Source organism: Toxotes jaculatrix, chromosome 5 (genome assembly GCF_017976425.1).
Source record: "Toxotes jaculatrix isolate fToxJac2 chromosome 5, fToxJac2.pri, whole genome shotgun sequence".
Classification (NCBI taxonomy): Eukaryota; Metazoa; Chordata; class Actinopteri; family Toxotidae; genus Toxotes; species Toxotes jaculatrix.
The window spans coordinates 28,689,548-28,701,859 of record NC_054398.1 but is presented as its reverse complement, the minus strand read 5'-3'; the positions used below and the strand labels follow the sequence as shown (position 1 = coordinate 28,701,859).

The 12,312-nt window shown below is 44.2% G+C and overlaps 1 protein-coding gene across 2 annotated transcripts; it reads right to left on the bottom strand.

Annotated features, from left to right (window-relative positions):
- Positions 1-2,362: 2,362 nt before the first annotated feature.
- fem1b (fem-1 homolog b) lies at positions 2,363-9,815 on the bottom strand. 2 transcript variants are annotated; one of them, XR_005894103.1, is made up of 3 exons: positions 9,122-9,815; positions 3,283-7,544; positions 2,363-3,066 (listed from the first exon to the last, which is right to left on the bottom strand). XR_005894103.1 is itself a non-coding variant. In XM_041038687.1 (2 exons), exons 1-2 carry the CDS (start codon positions 9,367-9,369, stop codon positions 5,909-5,911), a joined length of 1,884 nt encoding a protein of 627 aa, XP_040894621.1. In that variant the 5' UTR covers positions 9,370-9,815; the 3' UTR covers positions 2,363-5,908. The 2 variants fall into 2 exon arrangements, 1 of the variants encoding a protein (XP_040894621.1); XM_041038687.1 differs by having other exon boundaries at positions 2,363-7,544.
- Positions 9,816-12,312: the final 2,497 nt, after the last annotated feature.

Genomic DNA, 12,312 nt, shown 5'->3' with positions numbered 1-12,312 from the left:
AGATGTTAAAGTTTAGCTGGAATCAGCTTCAGAGTCTTACTGTTGTTATCACACACACCAAAGACAAGTCTTCCACTTTTGGACAAACTTGAACTTTATCCTCCAGCTTGGTATGAAAATAGTTTCCTCACTTGAGGTCAAATTTCTCTTATCTGAGAATGACACACTGATGATAATCTGATGTGACTCACATTATAGGGAGTCTCCCCCAAACTCTGAAAACATTATTTATGTGTCCTACATTCACGACAGCTGCGCCTTTGGTGGTGTCATGATGGTTTTAGGGTTTCAAACCCAGATAAAACTAGATGCAGTGTGGCATCACCGGCTCTGGTTTGTTTCTGGTTCATATTTCCTCTGCAGTGGATTGTTGTGGATGTCTGGTGTCGTCTTAGAAGACATTATTCTGTTGTCTAATATCAACTGCTAAAATGTTTCTGCTGGGTTTAAATGTAATATCTTCAACATTAACTTTCAAATTGACTGAGAAATGTCTGCTCTATGAACACGAATCACTTTCTAGTTTATTCAGCCAAGATACTGGAAAGTGTTTTCACAGAAAAACAATTAAAGAACAAAAACATCGACTGAACTGGAGCTGAGCTGCTCTCCAAACTACATGTAATAAAATGATGACATAATTTGGTTTGAGTTTTTCTATTATTTTTTATGTCACCTTTTGTTGATTTGGGTTTTTATGTTCTACACCTCATGTTGTGGAAAAAAACCCCTCAATATTCAGAGACACTTGGTGAGGTCACAGGCCAAGATGAGCACACAAACAGGAAATGCATTCTCGAATCCGTCATCGACTCAGGCTTCAAAACACAACTCACACATCCTCTGAAAGGATCAGCTGTTTTTGGTCATGTGTTGCTGAAATTTTCAACCAGCTATGACAAGTTATGACATTAAAGTCTGCTGTGGTTAAAAGTGTGAACAGACCATAATACTGTGCTGCCATCTCATTATTTCAGCTGTAACCACGAGCAGGCGAGTGGGAAAAACCATTTGTCTGTTCATACATCAGAGTTTCTGACAGTGATTTGTCCACACACACACACACTTCTACACACTGATTCAGTCCATCCAGCTCAGTTTACAGCTGCTGTTCAGTTTGTGTGATTGTGGTTTCACAAACTGTTACAAACACAACAACAGAAGCTAATTTGAGTTGTTTATCTGCACCAAGGCTAACAGCTGGAATAATGTGTGAACACACCCAGTCAGAATGAGGGTTGTTGTTTTCTGTTCCTCCTGTTCAGCTGACGCACGCATGTGTGTGTGTGTGTGTATGTTTACAGTATGAAAATATTGTGTGTTGACTTTTTAGACAAACCTTTCGTTTCCCTGACACATTAATTTTTGGTACATAAACCACTTCATTTACAAGTCATCACATTTAAAAACATTTCAACTGAAAAATGCTTGAAGCAGCCAGATCTTCATTTAACTGTCTGAATTCCATGAACCTCACAGATGACATGACCTCGGCGTCTTCAGTCTGTAGAAGAGGACATGACCTAGGCGTCGTCAGTCTGTGGCAGAAGATGTGACCTCTGCATCTTCAGTCTGTTACAGAGGACGTGACCTTGGCGCCTTCAGTCTGTAGCAGAGGACATGACCTCGGCGTCTTCAGTCTGTGGCAGAGGACGTGACCTCTGCATCTTCAGTCTGTAGCAGAGGACATGTCAGTCAGGCAGATGGTGTCTGACTGACTGATCAGATGGTGGTTCGACTAAAACAGAACATTCAGACTCAAAAGTCTGAATGTAGAGGACGTGACCTCGGCGTCTTCAGTCTGTCTGTAGCTTCTGGGGGAAGAGCCTGTGGGATCAGATGGTGGTTCAACTAAAACAGAACATTCAGATTCAAAAATTGATCAAAAGTCAAAATTATCAGATCAAAAGTCAAAATCAAAGAGGACGTGACCTCTGCATCTTCAGTCTGTTACAGAGGATATGACCTCGGCGTCTTCAGTCTGTAGCAGAGGACATGACCTCTGCATCTTCAGTCAGTGGCAGAGGACATGACCTCTGCATCTTCAGTCTGTCTGTAGCTTCTGGGGGAAAGGCCTGTGGGATCAGATGGTGGTTCGACTAAAACAGAACATTCAGACTCAAAAATTGATCAAAAGTCAAAATCAAAAAATGCTAAAAAGTCCAAAGTCAAAGTAACTTTTCGCCCCGTACATTTTAGTAAAAAATCTGACTTAGATTTTTTTGCCGATCTTTTCTTTTTTCTTTTATGGAGTGGGAATGTCTATTTGACCTGCTTCTTTGACTGACTTAATCAACATTATATAATAATAACCAACACTGAAGAGTGAATAAATAACAGGAGAAAACTAGCCAGTGCAGACATATGACTTTTAATTTGACAGCATTCATTCTGCAGGAAGTACATGAGGGCTGACATCCTTAAACGTTTCCCACACATGGAAAATCTTTGGCTTCATATCAGCCACAGAAAACTGGTTCGAGTCAAACCTCCCAGCTCCCGTCAGCACAGAAAACACTCCTGCAGTGTTACACACAAACTGGGATCAGTTAAAAAGAAGTTTATCATTCTGAATGGCACCTTCTCATCTCCTCAAACCTTTAACATCCAGGCAGAGATCAGACCTCCTCTGATGCCTGGTCACATGTTCATGAAACACTGGACAGAGACGGTGATGGATGAGGAGGACAAACGCTGCGGCTGCATGCTGGTGGAAAGTCTAACATTCAGGACTTTTATTCACAGGCTACTTTTCTTCAGAGAATCAGACGCTAAACAAACATGGACATCCTTTGCCTTGCGACACAGAGCACACAATTTCATTTGGACTTTGTAATCACCACAGTGTCTCCAGCTCCTAAAGAACGCTGTGGCAAGACATAGACCCTCCGGCTGCAGAGTCACGATTCACTCCGTATCTACAACACACAGCTTAAATAGGTGTTGTCATCTAAACTCTGCCTACAGTTCACTGATTTATCTGTTTGATTTCCAGACTTTAATCTTATATTGAAAACACAACTTGAGGCACAAAGTCTGGCTTTGAGAAGCTCAGGAGTCCTGCAGCTTCAAACATTATTAAGAGGAAATAAATATAAATATGGACGAATCTTACTGAGGACTGACACGAACAGAACGACTGCCCCGTTTTCACCTGTTGGGAAATTTATCTTTGAACTAATCACTGCAGCTGCAGCAGCTTGTCTCACTGATGAAATCACCCTGTGTGGCCCAGCTGTGAAGGGCAGAGGTGAACTCGTATGACTATCACATTAACCGCACGCTTTGGAACAGTGTGAAACAGAAACTGAAAGAGTTAGCAGATGAATCGTTTAGTCAACAAAATATTATTATTATCACCAAGTTAAAAGCTTCTACAATGTGAACATTTGCTGCTTTTTCTAATTTGTTAGACTGAAAATTGAATCTCTTTGAATTTTGGATTGTTGGTCAAACAAAACAAGTGATATGAGGACATCAGGTCCAGGGAAACTGTGACGGACCTTTGTGTCTAACACGTTGTGGGCTAACTGAGATGAATCCATAAAGAAAATCATCATCAGCTGCAGCCTCACAGAGAATGTCTTGAGCTTTTTGACATTTAAAGGAATGATTTGACTTGATGTTGTTCAGATGTTCACACTGATCCCACACCCATGCTCAGCGAAACAGCTGCTGACCCTGCAGCATCAGTCTGAACATCTAAGTGTCCACCAGAACGCAAATGTCCAAAAATGTCCAATCAATCCTTCAATCAACTATCTATATGCTGACTATATGCAGTCAGTGGTACAGCAGGCTGAGCATCAGATTTCAGTGGGGGGGGGGGGGGGGGGGGGGGAGGGGGGCTAAAGAACATGTGCAGAACTGAGACACTCACTCTGCGTGTCCATTGATCCACATTTGATTGGGACAAAAAGCTTGTTTGTGTGTTTAAAAACAGAAGAAGAAGCTAACGGCTTTTAAATGGGCTTCCTGAAGACCACAGCTGGAGCAGACTGATGCAGCCTCTGAGGATCTCCTCATCCCTCAAACATGAAACAGCGACGTGTTTCCTGTTTCGGTCTCTGCAAACACGAAACACGAAAAGGAGCAGTCCCTGACATGTAAAATACAAAACAATCCATATTCTCCTCCAATGTGAGCAAACTGACTGGCTTTCTTTCTATCTTTGGACAGGGCTGTGATTTGATCAAATCTGGATCCAGTGTCAAATCCACTTATCGAATCTCATTAGGTTCAGTGATGAGTGATGAATCTCCACACACAAACCATCTTTGGCAGAGTGACTGAAGCTTCACTGGACATAATTAACATGAATTATCTTACAGCTGATTGCAGACAGATCCAGGGGACAAGAAGACCTGATCCACAATGTGACCAACATGAACAGAAACAACACAAATTAACGAGCATGTTCGACTTCTAAGAATCCATGTTCAGTCATTTAAACTCAAGTCCCTGTACTGTCTCAGGCCTAAAGGTCTGAGCCCCCCCACTGAGTACAGGGACAGGGTTCTTCTAACAGGGTGAAGCTGCAGCAGCTCTGTGGGGGAAATGTAAACCATGTGACATCGTTCTCGTCGTCTTAGATTTCCCTCCATCACAGTTTCAGTGGCACGTCCTCAGAGACACGTTTCAAAATAAAAGCTCATGTATGAGCATCTACAGACGATCTTCGTACCATGTTCTGGGGAAATCCGGTTCATATTTTTAAAGACTGGAAATTGTACATTGTATAGCCAAAAGTATGTGGACACTTGAAGATGGTGCAGGCCAGTCTAGCTGTTCCACACCAAAACCAAAAACCTGTCACTGTCCTGTGAAAACCAAAATGTCAACTTTTCAAAAGAATATTCAGCAGGTCTATAAGTCGAATTTTCTTTAGACGTGAAGAAACGATTCATCCTTCAGGCTTTGCTGAAAGGACAACAAAGCATTTCTTTATGGACCGGAGGCTCACTGTGCTGTCACACTGAAACATTCAGATCTAACACAGGTTCCTAACTGCTAAAGCATCAGCTTCTCTCCTGTTCTGATTAACAGGAGACCAAAAAAAATCTCTTCTACATAAAATTTTCTCAGTATGTTCCCTTTTTTTTCTTTTTCTTGTGAAATATTAGATGATTTCACCTGTTCCAGTTTTTTTTATTTTACAGAGAATTAAAATTAAAGTGTGAGAAGGTAAAAGTCTTTTGTCTTTTATTAACAGTCTTCAGTTGTAGACATATTAAAACCTGCCCCCCCCCCCCTTGGTAGTTACAGTTAAATTAAACCCAGTGAAAACAATTTCTCATATTAAAAATAAATCTTGTGTGTGACAGATGATCTGCGGGATGAATACATGAAAGGCAGGTGAGGTGGGCTGTCTGTTGGCTTCCCTACAGACACTCATTCATTCATTCTTTCTGATCATCTCTCCTTCACACTCGCTCATTCACTCAGACTGCAGAATCACAGTAACATGGTGAACATGTGGCTCCCTGGCATGAAGATAAGGCAAAACAAGAAGCAGCGTGGTGATGTGACTGCTGTCCACTCTCTGCTCTCACCTCGGCACAGCCCTGCTGCAGGCCTGTGCAGGACCTTCAGAGACCTGCAGCTGGTTTCAGGTTTCTTCTGAATGTGTCACAGTGAACGAGCTGCAGCAGCAATGTGCACATCAGCTGCAGAGTTACAGACACTCCGACTGCCAACTGTGGTTGCTGGTACTTAGCAATTAATACCTAAAATAGAAAAAAAGTAACACACTTTTTTTTTTTTTTATAAAAACTCTCCTAAACTTTTAGTACTCAACCATCATCCTCAGCACCATTTGGATTTGTTAGAAAATTATAAGAAATTATTAAAAAACAAGAAAAAAACCAAAGAGTCTGTCCTTGGTTCATGTGGAGCCTTCAAGTCCGTTTCAGTGAAACTCCACAAACTCCTCCAGCGTTTTGGGGATTTGGTTGCGGTAGGTGATCTGGTGCTGCCGGACGGCGCGCGCTGCCAGACACTTGAGGCTCATCTTCATCTGCGTCTTTAGCAGGATCTCCGACACGCCTGTGGTGCTCTTGTCCAGCGGTGTCTTCTTTTGCTTGTTGGTCATGTCTGTGTGGGCGCCGGCCTCCACCAGGTTGATGATGATGGCGTGCAGCGTGAGGAAGTCACTGATTGGCCGGTTGTACTGGACGATGACGTGCAGCGGGGTGTTGCCCTCGTGGTCGATGGCGTTGACCTGTGCGCCGCAGTCCAGCAGCAGCTTGGTGACCTGGGCGTTGGGGAAGCTACAGACGTCGTTGGTGTGGAAGTCGTCGACCGGCGTGGTGGAGCTGATGGCCAGGTGGAGCAGAGAAGAGCCTTCACGTGAGCGCGGATCCAGCTGGATCAGGTTGTAGATGTGCTTGTTGATGAGGGCTCGTTCCTCATCGGTGCAGGTGGTTTTAGTGGAGATGCAGGCCAGGTACAGAAAGGTAAAAACATTTGACTCGTAATTGTCCATAGCCTGCTGCAGCTCGGACTCAGCCGCCGCCTCCACCCGAGCCATGCTGCGCTGAATCTCCAACACGTTGCAGCTCAACACCTGCTCCACAGCTGAAGCTGTGACCTGCTCCTTCAGGTGGACCATCTGGGAGAACACCTGGGCGAAGCGCAGCAGGTCCTTGTGTGTGTTCCGGTTTCCTTTCTGCCGCAAGCGAAGCGCATGAAGCCACAGTTTGATGCACTGTTCAAACTCCATGCTGTCAGCATAGACAGCGCCGCGGTATATGATGGGGTGTGACACGTCAATGTTGTCCGAGCCAAGGATACGCTCCCGGATCATCAGCCCCTCCATGTGCAGAGCGTCCCGGTCCACCCGGATGGCCTCCAGGTCTGACAGTGTCCGGCATTCGCTACGCCCTCCGTAGGCCTCGATAGGTGGCAACAGCTCTTTTGAGATGATGCTTTCTGGGTCGCGGTAGCGTTCCATCATAGCCATTTGTAGGTAGTGGTACGTCTTCTGGATGTCGTAGTTCTCCCGGTCGTTGGCGAACGAGGCGCCCAGCAGCTCCAGGGCCTCGATGCGGCTGCTGGGGTTGCAGTCTGCATGCGCCAGCAGCAGCTCCACCACATCGGCTTTACAGCTCTCTGCTGCGACCTTTAGCGGCGTCATGCCATGTCCGTTCACCACCATGGCCGCCTGGCAGCGCACCAGCTCTTTTACAATTTCCAGATGTCCTGCCTCAGCCGCAAAGTGCAGGGCAGTGGCCCCACAGTGGGCCTTGGCATTGGGGTTCGCCCCCTGCTCCAGCAGGAATTTGACAACGTCTGTGTGGCCCTTATAGGCGGCGATCATTAGGCAGGTGTTGTTGTACTTGTTAGTGATGCTGATGTCGGCGTTGTGTTCCACCAGGTATCGGACGATGTCCAGGCGCCCATCAAAGCACGCCGCCCGCAGTGGGGTGGAGTTGGTGATAGTGGTGTGGTTAACGTTGGCATGGTGACTCACCAGCAGCCGCACCACCTCAAAATGCCCTGCTCCAGCTGCACACCACAGAGCTGTGGCCCCGTCTATAACATATCTGCAAAACAGACGAAGAGGGCAGGTCGGGACAAACTCCACACAGAATCACTCAAAAATAAATGTATTTAAGCTTTAACGATGAATAAAAACAGGATTAGCATATTTATTATGCCAGTGCTTCCCCGGGATGAGGTGGCCTCGAAGAAAACTCTAACACTTGAGAAAAACATGACTGTGCTCAAAAGCTGACTTCTGATTAGGAAGCACTTGATTGTACCATTTTAACACACGAAAACAACTGAAGGACAAACATAAACACAAGGAAATCTTTCTTTAGTGAGGAGAAGTCTAATTCACTGCTTTAAATCAGTCCCTGTGTGGCTGGGTCTGGCTCTCATCTGAACATTCCTCAATGCTTGTGCAGATACTGACACACCAGAGAAAGAAGTTTTCTGATGTAAGATAAATTATAAAATGGGCAAAATCCTGTTTTCAATCAGGAACTATGGCTAAAAAGAGTACAGAGTGGACCATAAATCCGTCCAGACATTCACTCTAATTTATTGGTACTTAACAGTTTTCTATGCTCTGTGCTAAAGACACATATTAGTACATCAGAATTATGTTCACAGCTCTGAAAAATGACTGTAAAAACACAGGCAAAAAGCAGAAATAATGTCCCTGTTACCCTGGATCATCTATAGCAGAGGTCTTCAACATATAGTTAGCTATATTTCTCATATTTTCCCCCATTTTTCCCCCACAAATTTAAATGTCTTTAAAAACACATTAACATGAAACCAACATAGTAGCGAATGGATAAATGGAGGCAGAGGACATTATCTTTCAGTAAGGCATGCACACATTCAGCGACATACAGGGCCTCTCTCAAGCCGGGCACTGGTTCACTCACTGCACGAGACTAGATCTGTCCCTCCAAGTCTCCTGCACACAGAAGGAGGAACTGACCCTTTCGCTGCTGTGTCAATCATTTGGCACAATTCAACTGGCCAAGAGCCTGTTCAGTCCCTCAGCTAACTAAGATCCCAGACACAAGGACGCAATCTGCAAAAGTATTTGAAAAGGAGATACCTATGTTTATAAATGGTGTTGAAGACCCCTGATCTATAGAACAAACTGTGACCTTAAACTACTTCAGGTGAAAGCTATTCACAGTCAGGTCTGTGGGCTGAGATGATACGAACAGTTTTAAATCCAAGTTAGGACAGTGACGTAACGGTGAATGCATAACTTTCACAAAGCTTTCATTTTATATCAAACGTGGCAAAGAAAAACTGTGAGTCGTCAACTTTGAGAGGCTTTGATCAGCCAATATTTGGCATTTTTGCCAGAAAATGTTTTGAATCAATTAACTAATATCATTGCTGATTAATTTTCTTTCAATCAATTGATCCATAAATCAACTGATCCATAAATCAACTAGTTGCTGCAGCCCAAGCTGTGATCACCACATATAACATTTCTTTAACTTCCATTGTATTGGGGTAAAGGCAGAAACTTCACGTTTCTCCACACCTGGACAATGAAACCAAAATTATTTGCGCGGATAAATCCCACCAGAAGTAAGAAAATACGTTTTTAAATTAGGTGAACTTAACCTTTGGCAGCTCTTACCCATCAAACCGAACCGTGCCAGTCTGCTCAGTGTCCACTCTGTAGTGGTCCAGGAGCAGCCGGACCACTTTGTCGTGTCCGTTCCGGGCTGCGATGATCAGGGGGGTGGACCTCTGCCCGGCGAGCTGGGTCACATAGCTCAGCAGGTACTGGGTCTCCGTCTCGGAGTGGTTGAGCAGCAGCGCGGCCAGGGTCAGGACTCGGCCCTCGCTGGCTGCCTTGTACACGTACCCGGCCAGAGACTCCATCTAAGCCCGACAGGGAGCCAGGACCTCCGCGTTCCTCGCAGCTGACGCCCGCAATGTCCACTCCTCCAAAGCAAGCCGCCTCCCATTAAACTGTCGAAAATGGCCCCAGTGCTCACATGAAACTGGAATCTTCTCCTTTACAGCCACAAGAGAAACGTTGTAAAGCTTGACTGGTGAAGGTTTACAGGTTAAATCTCCGACAACCAGCGTCCGGGTTCTGGGCTGAGCAGGCTAGCCGGTTAGCTAGTCTGATAACATTAGCGACCTGTTCATTTAATCCGACACTTCTCAGCTCCGGGTTCAATAAAACTAAACTGGTCCCTTGACACTCGCTCTAAAAAATCGTTTTCTGGCGCGGGTTTTGTCTGAAAACTCAAAACAACGCGAAAAAGTCGAAAAACAAACACAAGCACTTGCACCTCCCGCTAGCTAGTCATTTACCGGAAGTTATCGTACAACTTAAAAATAGCTCCGACCGGAACGTTCTCCGGAACGTTCTCCAGCACATATGTGTTCCATATTCCGCCCTCCTCTTTTTTCCCTCATTAACTTTATTTCACTGTTTCAATGTAGACAAAAAGCATCGGAGAAAAGACAATAGGCTAACAACGACGACAACAATGAGCAATTAGTTTTTCAAAATACATTTAAAGTTCATTTATTTTTTCTAACTTTTGACAGGGTTACCTTGCTGATCTTGAAGAGCAGTACACTGCATTCCCTATTTTTTTTTTTTTTTTACAAACTGTTTTCATTGAAAATGACTTGCATTAACTAAAAGGTTTTAGAAGAGGCCTTTGTCCAGAGAGAAACGCCTGAACAACATAAAAACAGTCACATCTCTTCTTCTTTGGTCTTTTTTTCAGTTGGCAAACACCAAAATTGCATCACAGCAACATCTGGCAGACCCATATTGTATCATAGGTCACAACAACAAACTCTGCATGGCGACTAGTGTGTCAGAATTTTTTCTACCTCCTGCTACATAGTGTGACATTTTCCATAACATGTTAGGGTTGACCAATGGGAGCACAGAGCTTTTTGTGAAACAGAGGAAAAGTTTTGTGGAGCTAAGGCAACAACACCTCTGCCTTTCTGATGTGTCGTTAAGGCACAAGACAGCGAGTATCATGCACACCCCTTCAGGACAACTACACATACCCTGAGGTCTGCCATATCTCTGGACTCCTGAGTTGAACTTCAAACTTCAAACTCCTAAGTACACAAGTGTGAACTGGGTGTACTCTGTACTGAAAATGGCCTTTTGTTTCTACTTGTTTCACACTGAGCAGCTCCACAAACAAAAGGCCTTTGTAAAGATGCCACCTGTCCCAAAATGCAGGAGTGAGCAGGAAAATGGAGTGGAGTGCCATCTGTTCAGGAGTTTGATTTACACCCGCAGAGAGAGAAAAATACAATCAGTCAAAGTGAAACTGCAGTTTGTTTTTTTGTGTGTGTGCAACTGAGCTACTACGACCAAGCAGTTTCCCCTGTGGTCAGTAAAGCTGATCTAAGTCTGAGTCTAAGTTTCTAAAGAAAAATATATATAATATAAAAATATATGATAAAACTCTCAACTCTCCCTCACAGCAGCAAAAAAGATATGACAGTAGAACATGAATGGGAAAAAAATGGCCAAAGGAAATGTATAAATGTATGAAGTCGAGGTGGACACATTGGCATCCTTCTGGGTGTTTTTAGCTGTGACTGCCTGCTGGCAGTGTATGTGTGTTTGTTTGTGTACTTATGTGTGTGTACATTTAACTTTGTGAGGACCAGTTTTACCATAGAGCTTGCGGAGTGAGGACATTTTGGGAAAGTGAGGACATTTTGGTTGGTCCTCACAACTTTAAAGGGCTGTTGAGGGTCCAGACCTGGTTTTAGGGTTCAGGTTAGAATTGGTTTTGGTTAGGGTAAAGGCTGAGGGAATGCATTATGTCAATGAGTGTCCTCACAAAGGTATAAGTACAAGTGTGTGTGTGCGTGTGTGTGTGTGTCAGTGGCTGTTGCCGGGTTACAGAGACAGTATTGCGTACAGTGTGAGTGGGACTGACATGAAAAACAGCCTCCTCCTCCTCCTTTTCAGGTCCACTTGTCAGACGCAGGACATCACAGAAATATCATGCTGAATTCTTGATGGAACATCCAGGAGATATTTTCTCATTTGGTGTTTTTATGATGGTGGTGGAGAGCGCTCTCCAACACCCTGTTCAGCTGGGTTCAGATCTGGTGACTGTGAAGGCCACAGGATATGATTCACCTCATTTTCCTACTCATCAAACCATTCAGTGCCCCCTCGTGGTCTGTGGATGGGGGCATTGTCACCCTGTTTCTCCACTCATCTTTCAGGTTTTTCCTTTAATGTGTGAGCCGTCTGTGTGTGTAATAACCGAGCTGTGATCAGTCAGATGATTCAGAGAATCTGCTTTGTCTCAGGCTGCAGTCTCTTCCTTTGTTTCTCCTCTGCTCCACTTTCCTTTCAGGCAAATGAAAACATGTTTTACAGGTATTCATGGTCTTTACTGAGAACCTCAGCTGGAGCATAAGCTTCTAACTCTGTTCATCTGAAACCAGATTAATGCTCTAATAAAACATTGGGAGGAGGTTTATACAGATTACAGGCTTATCTGCCGGCAGATAAACCTGCAGTTTAAGTCCTGCACAGAGGCTCTGGGTCTTTTATAATGAAATGATTTGCTTTTTACAAGGATTCGTTTTAGTCCAAGGGCAACAGTGAGAAGACGTGTTCAATTTCAGCAACGACGGAAGAAAAAGTGGAGAGAACATGATGAACCGAGAAGGATTTCCATGTGAAAGCTAATCAAAGACGAACTGAATGACGACATCAGGGTTTTCTCTACTGTCCATCTAATTAAATAAACACTGTGGTGTTTTAGTATAACAGACAGATTTTAACATCACAAACAGACGTTTGGAAAAGAG

Bases quoted from the DNA above. Each gene is read 5' to 3' on its own strand.
- fem1b (XM_041038687.1), bottom strand. From the start codon at position 9,369: ATGGAGTCTCTGGCCGGGTACGTGTACAAGGCAGCCAGCGAGGGCCGA. The intron at 7,545-9,121 runs GTAAGAGCTGCC...TCTGTTTTGCAG, and splicing joins GGCACGGTTCGGTTTGATGG to ATATGTTATAGACGGGGCCA.